At 38.5% G+C, this 12956-nt stretch overlaps 1 protein-coding gene across 8 annotated transcripts in view; it reads right to left on the minus strand.

Annotated features, from left to right (window-relative positions):
* Window positions 1-12956, minus strand: part of PHC3 (polyhomeotic homolog 3) — an 82406-nt gene that overhangs the window by 55875 nt on the left and 13575 nt on the right. For 5 of the 8 annotated variants that reach the window (XR_010840666.1, XM_059065061.2, XM_059065059.2 and 2 more), the window contains exon 5: window positions 1624-1782. The exons of the other annotated variants lie outside the window; for them this stretch is intronic. Coding sequence is in view for 4 of the 5 variants with exons in the window: in XM_059065061.2 (XP_058921044.1) it covers window positions 1624-1782 (159 nt within the window). In the remaining variant the exon portion in view is untranslated. The remainder of the gene's footprint in view (window positions 1-1623; window positions 1783-12956) is intronic. 8 annotated transcript variants of the gene reach the window in all.

Below are 12956 nucleotides of genomic sequence, written 5' to 3' on the forward strand. Positions count from 1 at the left end.
GTCTTTTCAGTCCTCTTTACCCCAAAGGATAACTATGCCACATGCTACGTTACAATATTTCACTCAGCTACACAGGATCTGTGTAGTACAAACCTAGGTTGCTCTTGATTTTAAAACTATTTGTAAAGAAATATTCATTCTAAGTGTAAATGCCACAACATGTTAAAAGTCAACAACAAAGCAGCCTGCAAAAAAACTTCACATCAAAAAAAAAAAGAAAAGAAAAAGACATACTTGATTTATTTAATTATCACCATCTCTTTTCAAATACTATTTTTTCAATACTGAAACAGAATGCCATTAATTTAAAAAGGCAATACAATCCACTCAGAGATTATCCAATCCAATTTAGTAAATTATGACAGTTGTTTCAAAGAACCTGTGAATACTCTATCTCAAAATTGCATCAAGTTATACAGTTCCTCAAAAGCCATTTCTGTTTAAATTAAAATTACCAATTACAGGATCATTTAAACTTCAGTTCTTTACATACTAAACTTAAGTGAATTAAATGACAGGTGTAACTTTCACAAGAAGGTAATTTCCAGTACAAACAGCTAAAAGCACTATACCTAAAAAGATGTTCTGTCTAGCGTGAACCATATGAAACTGCCAGTTTTAGAGGTCAAAAACGGTCCAGTAGCAACCATTTCAAATGGTTCTCCCTAATTCTGAAGCATATTATTGATTAAATAAGATCTCATGGAGAAAAAATCCAGAAATATGGTAATATCTATTGAATAGTCTGTAAATAAAAAGAGGGTCATATCATTGTTTCCTGTTAGAAATATGACGGAAACCTTTGCAATTTTAGTGGAGAACTGGGGATCCAGATATATATTCAGTTCACTGGATAAAAAAGCATATAAATAAATACATATCAGGGACAAAGTTCTTCTCTAGCTACCTGTAAAGACATCAAATAAAGTAAATGTCAACCAATTTTTACATTCCTTAAAGAAGGCTCAACAAGTAAATTAGGAAATCAGTAGATACTCAAACACACAATAGCCAAATTAACATTCCTGTATTAACAAAAGATCAAAGTGAGCACAGGAACACAGATCACCTTGCAGATTTTTAAGACGGGAATAACCAAAGCTAAGACTCATCTGGTAAATTATCACGAACTCCAATCCTGATTTCAGAAGATCCCACAATATAAATTCTAATTTATAGTTAACAACCAAGTTTTTTATGTTTCTAACAATTTCATCAAATCTAAGATGTCAAAGATATACGGTGATTTTATGTATCACTATAAGCACCAACTACAACTGTAAGATGCCATCAATTATAAAATGCATCTCAGTTTCAGAGATGTTAAAATATGATAAAGGGTTTGAAATCAAAGAAATTTCATATTAAAAATTAATCACTCCTATGTTACAGATTCTGTTAGCTCCCTAATGCTGCTAATTACTATTTGATACACTAAGAAGGCCTACCAATTAAAGGCAGAATTTTTCATGGCATAAATGTATAAGAGCTAGGCACATACACAAAAATTTTGTTAAACATTTCTTAAATATTAAAAATGTCTCCTATTATATCAAATCAAGAAACATTTTGATCTCTCTCAAATCTTTAAACACTGAAAAAATCTGGTAGCTCATATCTTACCATTTGAGCTCGGAGATACATTTGAGCTTGGCTTGCCGTTAGGGTAGGGGAGGTACTCCCTAGTAACATAGTCTGTTGGGTAATACTGCCACTGGTAGAACTGGAAGCCTGGGAACGGCTTATTAACTGTGCAGGTGTAGGAGAAGTAGAGAGGTTGATCTAAGGAAGAAAACATATCAGGTCATAGGCTTCCATTTCTTGCTTCCATGTCACTGAATTTCACCAAGCTGCAGTTAGGCAATCAATGGTATATATTGTGGCTGAGGAACCTAAGAGAGGGCTTCATGTTTGACAGACCCATCACTTCTGTAGGCGATTATTTGCGCATATGCAAACAATAGCATGTACTGGTTAGTAATTAGGACAATTTTTAAGGATATCCTCATTGTGTTTCATAAGATTCCAACATCTTAAAATATCATTTCTACTACCTCCCAAAAATTAGGGCTATTGTTCCATTATTTTAATATTCCATGTAGTGACTTAAAACATTTGAATCAACAGTCTACATTATTTTTTCATTTTCTGTCACATTTCGAGGGATTTCTGAAATGAACAAAAGTTAAAACACAGATAATCCATGCACATGTATAAAAACATACACGTAACATATAACGAGTATAACATTCTCCTTCAAAAGCTCTCAGAAAAGAAGAAAATAGAATTGTTACTTGTCAAACAGATGGAAAACTCCTGAATATTGGTTACAAGATTAAATTATAAACACTAAAGCTGCTGTTAAAGAATAAACTAGTGCATGGTCTATCTCTAGGATATATAAGAGACTGGTAACTGGTTGTACCTGTGAAGGCAAACTGGGTGGGAACAGGACAAAGGGACACATGTAGACTACCACATGCATGTATTATCCATTTTTAAAATAAATAATATTTTTAACGAGAGTAACATAATCCAACCTCAAATCCTTTTTATGGACAATGCAGAGAATAAAATTAAGAAATAAGAAATTAAGAAATAGTTTATCAGACTTCTGATTCAAGGAACAAGGCAGACTGAACTAATACATCCATGTGCCCAAATGCACTAACTGAAATGCAAGATCAACATGAAAAATTATAAAAATATATAACTGAACTCAAAAAGGGGGAAGGGAGGGGGAATTCCCAGGTGCCAGAAAGGAAGAAACTCAAAGATGTAAGCTCCAGCTGACACCAAGGCAATCTAGGGAGATATTGGCCCACAGAGATAGAAGACTTGATTTTGAGCTTATTTCAGTGGGGACCTAGAAGTAAAACCTGTTTTGAGCCAAGATCCTCAAAAGGGCTCCTCAATATGTGAAAAGGAGCTGGAAAAGCTCCACCCATGCGTCCTGAGAAGCAGCAAGAAAAGTTGCTATCTGCCCTGCCCCAGGTGGAAGGAGAGAGGCTCTTATGAGAATCAAAACTCCAGGCTTGCACCACATAGAGGTACAGAATCCATATGCACACTACCTGCACAGTTCCATAATCTATCCCAAAACATTAGCATTTGTACCAGTCCAGGACACTTGTTAAACTGAACAAGTGACTGGAGGAGGCTGAGTGAAGGCTATACAGGAGGACCTCTCTGTACCATTTTTGTAACTTCCTGAGTCAATAATTATTTAAAAATAAAAAGTTTAAAAAACTGCATAGTGGGTACACAAGTTGGTTAACTAATTCTCTATATTTATTTGTCTCTTTTAAGTATTTCTTAATTTTAATAAAATACTTCAATCTGTAATTCAGTGCATAAATACAATAAAATATAAAAAATTATTCTGCAATCTGGCTTTTACTCTAGCACACCACTAAAATCCGATTGGCAAAAATCACTAATACCCTCTGACAAATTCAGTGGATTCTTTTTAGACCATTCCCTCTCGATCTTCTTTACCAGCTCTTCTTTCTAGCCCACCCCCAAACTGTTCGTCCTTTGTCCTCAACACTTTTCCTTTTCAATTCCTAGATTATCACACCTACTCCATAGTTTCAAACAATTCAATCCTGAATAGTCTCAATCCTGACGACAAACCCTTACTCTCTCGGTCGGTTCAAATACTTACAGAACACATCTTTCTGGATGTCTCTTACCAACTCAAACTCAACATGTTCAAACACCAAACTCATTATCATTTCTTCATTTTATTTTATTTTATGTATTTATTTTTGGCTGCGTTGGGTCTTCATTGCTGCACGCAGGCTTTCTCTAGTTGCAGCGAGCGGGGGCTACTTTTCGTTGCGGTGCACCGGCTTCTCACTGCGGTGGCTTCTCTTGTTGCGGAGCATGGGCTAGGCATGTGGGCTTCATTAGTTGTGGCATGTGGGCTCAGTAGTTGTGGCACGCAGGCTCTAGAGCGCAGGCTCAGCAGTTGTGGCACACGGGCTTAGCCGCTCCACGGCATGTGGGATCTTCCCGGACCAGGGCTCGAACCCATGTCCCCTGCATTGGCAGGCGGATTCTTAACCACTGCACCACCAGGGAAGTCCTATCATTCCTTCTTAAACCAGCTTCTCCTCAAATGGCCACTGGCATCTTCTAAAACATCCCCCAAGACAGACTAATCTGGAAGTCATCCTAACTCCTCCCTCTCATATAACTCACACACAAAATGAGTCACGTCTTTTACTGTTTCTACACCTTTATCTTCCTCAATTTCATTCTGATATTGAATCACGTAGTTTGAGATCCTGAGCCCATAGCACTTCCAGCTACATTAGTTTAACAGCTGCAAAATGATCTCTCTGCTTGTAATATCGTGTCCTCTGACTTGCCAGATAATCTTTCCCTAATTTTTTTTTTTTTTTTTTTGGCGGTACGCGGGCCTCTCACTGTTGTGGCCTCTCCCGTTGCAGAGCACAGGCTCTGTACGCGCAGGCTCAGCGGCCATGGCTCACGGGCCCAACCGCTCCGCGGTATGTGGGATCTTCCCAGACTGGGGCACGAACCCGTGCCCCCTGCATCAGCAGGCGGACTCTCAACCACTGCGCCACCAGGGAAGCCCCCTGCTTCCCTAATTTTAATTAATAAATGTTAATTAGCCATTTAAAAATCTTCTAGATAACATTCAAACTCCCCTAACTACCTCTGCAGTATCATCTCCTTCCACTCCTCCATACATACCCTTCACATTAGCCATATGAAGCTATTTGCAGTGTCATCATGTCTCAGGCCTCTATGGCTCTGGTAACAACTCTGGACTGAATTGAGCATCACCTACCCCAATACCCCACCTCTTCCCCCTCTATGTAGTATACAATTCTCTCTCAAAAATCACCTGCTAAGCTTTTTCAGGCATCCCAACCCCAAAGTAGAACTGACTACTCCTCTTTTGCCTGTTATCTTCCATAATTTCCATATACTTCTAGCATATACTTCTGTCTCACTCGTCTAAACAATAATTTCTTTAAGGGTGGGGACCATGTGTTATTTATCTTCATATAACCAGTATCTATGAGAGTGCCTTCATTCAATACGTTTATTAACTTAATGAATGCCATGTTATTTTAAGGCATACTTCATACTTTAAATGTAGTATATAAGCCTATCACAAAGAGTGAGCGTGCGTGGGTGTGTGTATAACAGCGAGAAGAGAAAACAATGCTAGTATAGCCCTTAACAAAGCAGAGTAAAAATGCAGATAGTGTGGTGATACTAGTTCAACTCTGCTTTTGATGTGCTATATAATAAATTGTTAATGAGCACCCCCCAAACATATTCTTTTTCTACACCAATCCACAAACAGATATTTTGGATAAAGCCTTGCTCCAAAGATTAAATCACTTAGCAGGGTAAAATTGGACCAGGTTTTCTGACTCACATTTTGGCATGCAGGGTGCTTTCCTATACCATGAGAGCTTGTTAATTTGGGTCACTCTACAGTAATAATGCCTTGCCAGTTCTTCCAGTGATTCTTAAAAATAAAGAGGGGGAAGAAAGAAAGGAAGAAAGATACTCTAGTAAAGGATAGACCACACACTCTTTAAACAAAAACATACAAGTTTTTTAAAAAACTGACTGGCTGATAGCCAAGTGCCTGAGAGTGCTCTGTAAGGAATAAGGAAGTAGAACAAAAATTACAAACAGAATGCTTTTTTTTTCCTTAAAAAGGAAGAAAACTAAATAGTAGCCTCCTAGCCACCTGCATTTCACTTTGTCTAAGTTGTGAGATCAAAGACGAAATATCATGGTGTTTTTTTGTTTGTTTGTTTTTTGCGGTTCGCGGGCCTCTCACTGTTGTGGCCTCTCCCATTGCAGAGCACAGGCTCCAGACGCACAGGCTCAGCGGCCATGGCTCATGGGTCCAGCCGCTTCGTGGCATGTGGGATCCTCCCGGACCGGGTCACGAACCCGTGTCCCCTGCACTGGCAGGCGGACTCTCAACCACTGCGCCACAAGGGAAGCCCTATCATGTTTATTTTTAAGTTCCAAATGGCAAGTGCCATTTCAGACAGTGTCTACTAATGAATGCCAAACCCATGAGGGCAAGGCGATCAGTAGCCAACTCTGCAAGAAATCCCGTCCTTTCCACAACTGATATGTCTCTCCTATTTTCTGCTTTGCTCTGCTGACCTGAACCAGATGCCCTCAACTGTTTCCATTATCTTCTCTGTCAATCCCATCGCAACATGCGTAATTCCCTTTCATTTTAAAGCCTTGGCCAATCCTGTTGTCTCACACCTCAATCCCCACACTCCATAAAGGAACTTACTCCTTTAGCCCTATTGCTGGACGCTCTCTCCTTACTGACACTAAGAGTCACCAAAGAAAACCACATCTGCCAAGAAAAGCCATTTAACTCTCAACCACTCCTTAGTGCCCCCACTAGGAGGTTACACAGGGTCTCTGGCCCAGAGTACTACCTAAAACCAAAGCCCATTTGAGACCCACTGCTGCCATGTAACTGATCAGAATCAATCAGGTATATCTACAGAGAGACATGGTACACAGATATTAAAAGGCTGATTATATCTGTATTCAATGGCATGAAAATATGACCCACTACTGAGTGAAAAAACTGTAGGATAACATGTAGAATATAATCCACTTATACAATTACATACAAATATCTGCGTGTATGTATACATACATTCCACACATGTGAAAACATGTTGAGAGAAAGATGTCTGCACTGTATACACGCACAATAATGCATACTCATAAATCTGTATCTGATTAGATTTGATATAGAAATATACACATACACACACACAACTGGAAGAACAGTCACCAAAATGCTAAAGGTGAATAATGCCTACTATGGGTAAAATTTGGGAATGATTTATATTTTCTTTTTCAAAGTTTTTGTCTTTTCTATGTAGGTGTTAACTTTAGAATCAGAGAGGAAATGATATTTTCCTTTTTTTATATTTACTTCAGTATATTGTTTTGTTTTTATCACATTAAAGCAGTATATAAATTTTCTTGCCTCATTATTCAGTGGGAATTTAGGCAATTCAAATATCTAGAAGTGTTAAATATTGTATAGAAATTTCAAATAATAATATCTACCCATGAAGGATGTCCTTTTTAAGAGACCACATATTTTTAACAATGAAATGAAATAAAATGCCTATTTATTACAGAAAATCATTATTTCTACTTTCTGTAATACAAGCTATTAAAAACAACAGCAAAACAATCAAACAAAAAACAACTTCACAACCTCCCAATTGCGTTCAGATTTTGACACCCTAAAAAGAAAAGTTGCAATGAAGAAACAATTAAAATACTGGAAATAACTGTCCATCAACAAAGACAGTTATATAAGACAAACTGCAGCCACACTGTGCACAGTAGCTCAAGTGAGTGAGATAGAAAGCTCTGAAGACACACTGTTAAGTGTAAAAACAAAATGCAGAATACCTACGTGTGTTTACAGTGTGTTAAAAAAATTGTGTATTAAACATAGGCACACATTTCTTTATACTATATATGTCCTTAATGCATAGGTAAAGATCTGAAGGGATATCCAGCAAACTGAGAAGACAGAAGGACTGAAGGGGAAAGGAGGCTGAAGGTGACAACACTTTTTTACTCTACCTGTACTAAGGGAATATTTTATAAGAATGCAGTAAAACTGCTGATGACCAGACAAATATGGAGGCTACAGTTTAATTTTAAACTGCTATTAAGCCTTGAAATAGATTTCTAACAATCCTTGAAAACAATGAGTTTTAAAACTTAAAATACCTCCTAATATTAATAATAGAGGATAAGTACCTTGGTTTTAAGAAAGTAATTTTCCCCCAGATAAATTCATAATGAATTCATTTGATATGTAGTTGATCTGATTTAGACATTTTTAGAGAAAACTGATCATTTATAAGGTTCTTGATCTAAAAACAATCTCATTGGGCTTCCCTGGTGGCGCAGTGGTTGAGAGTCGGCCTGCCGATGCAGGGGACACGGGTTCGTGCCCCGGTCCGGGAAGATCCCACGTGCGGCGGAGCGGCTGGGCCCGTGAGCCATGGCCGCTGAGCCTGCGCGTCCGGAGCCTGTGCTCCGCAACAGGAGAGGCCACAGCAGTGAGAGGCCCGCGTACCACACACAAAAAAAAAAGGGCGGGGGGAGGAGGAGATCTTTTTATATTAAAGGAAAATAGGACATCCACATGCAATGTGTGATCCTTAATTAAATCCTGGGAAAAGGTATTTTGGAGACTACTGAGGGAATCCAAATATGGAGCATATATTAGATATTGTGCTGATATTAAATTTCTTAGGCGTGACACGGTACTGTGGTGATATAAGACAATCTCCCTCTTGGATAACACATGCTAAGCACTTGGGACTGAAGTGTCATGATGCCTTCAACTTATAAAAATAAAAGGTCAGAAAAACAGTGTAAACAGAGAGGAACTTAATTGTTATAGATAGCTACATGAAGGGTACACAAGGGTCAATGCTCACTCTTTCCATTTTTCTGTGGGTTTAAATGTTTTTTCAAAAACAACTTGGGGGATTAAAAGAACAACATTAAACAAAAAGAAAGCACACATACAGCAAACAGAGAGAGAGAGAAGGGTACCATCTGCATTTCTATAAGACCTAAAGATGAGATCACACTGAAGGAGAAAACAGAGAGAAGGAAGCTCTCTGTAGTCCTGAATACAAGAAGAAACAGACCAGAGTGGATTTAGTTAGACTCAGAATTTAGAGGTATGAAAGCAGAAGTAAGAAGTGGGGCTAAAAATTGAAGGATTATCTACAGGTCTGTCTAGAAAACAGACTCACCAGTCATAAACCCACCCCTCTCCCACACAGAACAGGTATTGAGACCTAGAAAGAAAGGACACTTCTCTTTACAAGTCTAAAAACTGCCACGGAAAAGCTAGGCTTTTAGAGTGGGTACTGGTACCTTGACATAAAACCCTCCTTATTCCGAAACTGCTGGCTCACCAGCCTAACGGCCAGCTTCTAACCTGCACACCTTCAATTCTAAATCTGCCAAAGATATATGCTTACCACTGTCATCACCACTGCTATTCCCACATGCAAATACAGAAATCTTAATCAGCCTTTCCACTAAGGAAAGAGGTCTGCTAGGGAACAATCTATCTTCAAAGCAGTGGAAGAAACCCATGTTGATTAATTTATATAATCATTTACTCTTAAATATAAGCAGAAAAACCAAGCATTTTAAGGGAAAACTCCTTCTTCTTATAAGAGAAAAACCAGCAGCATGAAAAAAAAGACCAAGATAATTTCTAAGGAACATAAATTATTTAGGAAACAGAAAAAAAAATGTTTTAAAATCTGATAAGTATCACAACAGAGATCTAAAATATTTCAGCCATAACAGAAAAATAGGATTCCAAGGGAAAAGAATAAGAAAATTCTCTTAGAAATTGGAAATACAAAGGCTGAACTAAAATTTTCTTTTAAATGTAAAAAGAAAGGGTTAAAAAAAAAAGGGTAAGGAAATATGTCACAACAGAATAAAAAGATAAAGACACAAAATGAGTAAAAAGCTAAAAGAAGTAAAGGATCAATCCAGAAAGACCAATATCAAACTAAGGAGCTCCAGAAAAAGAGAACAGAGAAAAATAGAAGGAAATAAATTTTTGTTAAAACTTTTTTAGTTTCATACACATGAACACTAAGTTTCACACTAAGAGAGTCCAAAAAGTGTCCTGAACTCAATAACATCTGGAGAGCCTCATGAAACTCCAGAAAAGCTTAAAAAAAAACAGGCAAACCTAAAAGACTGAAGAGAAAAAGTACCAATTAGTGATAATAAGACAAAATCAGCCTTTTCTTTGGTAATACGAAAATTCTGAAAACAATGGTTTCAAGTTTCCTAAGAAAAATCATTTTCAATATAGAATTTACATACAAATAATCATTAAAAAGATATGGGGAGGGAATTTTTAGGCCTACAAAGATTCCAAATTGATTTTCCACATACCCTTTACAAGCAAGTTATTAGAAGATAACTCCAGTAAAACAAAACTCCTATCACAGTGTCCTTTGACTATTTACATGTCTGTAGACTATATCTACTGTACTCTAAGACCTTTGTTCACTTTGGATTCTTGACATCTAACACCACACCTGGCACCAAGTAGGCATTCAATAAGGAAATATTGGCACAGATTATCCTCAGGAGTGTGGGAGACTAGCACAGAATCCCATTCAGAAATGAATCCCTAAGACTAAGCTCTGCTATTTCAGGAACATGAGCTCAGGATGAATCCTCTTCTCTGCAAACTCCACGTATTTTTTAAAGCTCAGCTTAAGTCCCGTACAAAAAGCCTTCTTCAACTACTCCAATCCCCTAAGATCTCTTTTCTGTTAACTCCCATGGAATTTATCACTTGATTCTATACTGTTATGTTGGTTACTGTTTGATATGTCTAGGCACAGTTCTTCAAATGTCTATTACTGTCTCTGAGGGAAGGGACTTTGACTCATGGTTGCCCCAGGGCAACCAGCACAGTGTGGGACAATAGGTAAACCTGATAAACTGGCTGCCTGCTCATAACTAACAACAAAAGAATCTCATCACTGAGGTCAGGACTCTCTTCTATAATGCAATTTCAGGCAATTAGAATATATCCTAAAATGATTCTTTGAACTGAAGATAAACCACTTGTGGTACCAAGATAACCAAGAATTAAAATTAATACGATGTATTACATATTCTAGTTGATGATTATAATTAAACTTCATCTTTCAACAAATATTTATTACACACCTACTATGTGATAGGCTAAGTCCCTGACAGAATCTTAGATTAACATCTAAACCACTGGTTCTCAAATTTTTTTTTTAATAGAACCCTTTCTTCACACACTGTCTTATTCAGAACTCCCAGATTCAAACAGATCACAGAACTGTTTTGTCTAAAGCTTAAGGTAAGGGGGCTTCCCTGGTGGCTCAGTGGTTAAGAATCCACCTGCCAATGCAGGTGACACGGGTTCCATCCCTGGTCCGGGAGGATGCCACATGCCGCAGAGCAGCTAAGCCCATGCGTCACAACTACCGAAGCCCCCGCGGCTCCACAACAAGAGAAGCCACCGCAATGAGAAGCCCATGCACCGCAGCGAAGAGTAGCCCCCGCTCGCCGCAACTAGAGAAAGCCCAAGTGCAGCAACGAAGACCCAATGCAGCCAATAATAAAAATTTTTTTAATAAATAAATAAAGTTTAAGGTAAGGCTCAGAGCCCTATCTATCTTAGTCTGCTCAGGCTGCCATAACAAGGTGCCACAGACTGCATAGCTCAAACAACAGAAATTTATTTCCCATAGTTCTAGAGGCTAGGAAGTCCAGGACCAAGGTGCCAGCCAATTCAGTTTCTGGTGCAAGCTCTCTGCTGGCTTGCAGATGGCCACCTTCTTACCTCTCAGCAGATAGAGGGAGATCTCTGGTGTCTCTCCTCTGATAAAGCCACCAGGTCTACTGGATCAGAGCTCCACACTTAGGACCTCTTTTAACCTTAACCACCTCCTTAAAGGCCCTGTTTCTAATACAGTCACATGCGAGTTTAAGGCTTCAACATACGAATTTGGGAGGGATGCAATTTAGTGCATAGCACCATCTATTGAACCTTCTCCTTGATCTAGACCCAGGGACATATGGATGAAAAGACTAAAAACCATCTAATTAGACAACTTAATTTTACATAAAAGAAAACTGGGGTGTAAGGAGGTTAAATGACTTGCCCTAAGTTACACCACCAGTCAGTCACAGAACTAAGACTAGAAGCCAGGTCCCTTATGTCCTCCTTTCTACCAAACTTTCTCTCATAATATTCTACAATTGGCAGTAAAGTCAACACGTACTCTTGTGACTTGAATTGTCAATGAGATGCACAAGACATCACTAATCACCAGACCTGCCACATGAACTCCAAACTCATATATCCAACGTCTACTCAACATCTATAGGTGGGTGTCTAACATACATTGTGTTGAAAACCAGACTCGTGATTTTCTTCTCCAACATAGGTGCTTTAGCAGATTCTTCCAGGTGTTCAGGCCAAAATAATACAGTTATCAGTGACTCTACCTTTCCTCACATCTTTTATTCAATCCCTCAGCACATACTGTTAGGTCTATTTTCAAAACATCCAAATTTCTTTTTTTGGCCACACCATGAGGCATGTGGGAATCTTAGTTTCCCAACCAGCGATCGAACCCATGCCCCCTGCATTGGGAGCGCAGAGTCTTAACCACTGGACTGCCAGGGAAGTCCCCAAACATCCAAATTTCTATAATAAAATATTGGAGAAAAAAAAATTCAGAATCTGGCTAACCACTTTTTACCACATCTACTGTCACCATCAGGGTCCAAGCCCCCAATATCTCTCTCTTGGATTATTACAGGAACCACTTAACTGGTCTCCCTGCTTCTATCACTGACCCCTAGAACTTACTCTCAACATTGTAGCTAAGTTAAAGCCTGTGTGAGATCATGTCACATCCCTACTAAAACAGCTTTCCAGTAGCTTCCCAACTCATGCAGAGTAAAACCCAAGGGTTTAATAATCTCCCTGTGATTAGATTACAATTACCTCTTTAAAGTCATCTCTAAACATACTCCTACTCTCTCATTCCACTCCAGCCACACTACCCTCCTTTCTGTTCCTTAAGCATGTTTGCCTCCCTCACACTTCTTCAAATGCCATTTTTATTAGCAATGCTTTCCCTTACCACTCTAATTAAAAGAGCAAATTCCCTCATCCCATTCCCCTTCCTTGCTTTCTTTTTCTCTATAGAACTTACCACCATTGGACATATTATATACTAGTTTACCTATTATCTATCTATCCCTGGCTCCATAAAGACAAGGGATTTTATCTGCTGTGTGGCTGTATTCCCAGCACCTAGAACGGTGTTTAAATGCTCAAT

Source organism: Kogia breviceps, chromosome 5 (genome assembly GCF_026419965.1).
Source record: "Kogia breviceps isolate mKogBre1 chromosome 5, mKogBre1 haplotype 1, whole genome shotgun sequence".
NCBI classification, from domain to species: domain Eukaryota; kingdom Metazoa; phylum Chordata; class Mammalia; order Artiodactyla; family Physeteridae; genus Kogia; species Kogia breviceps.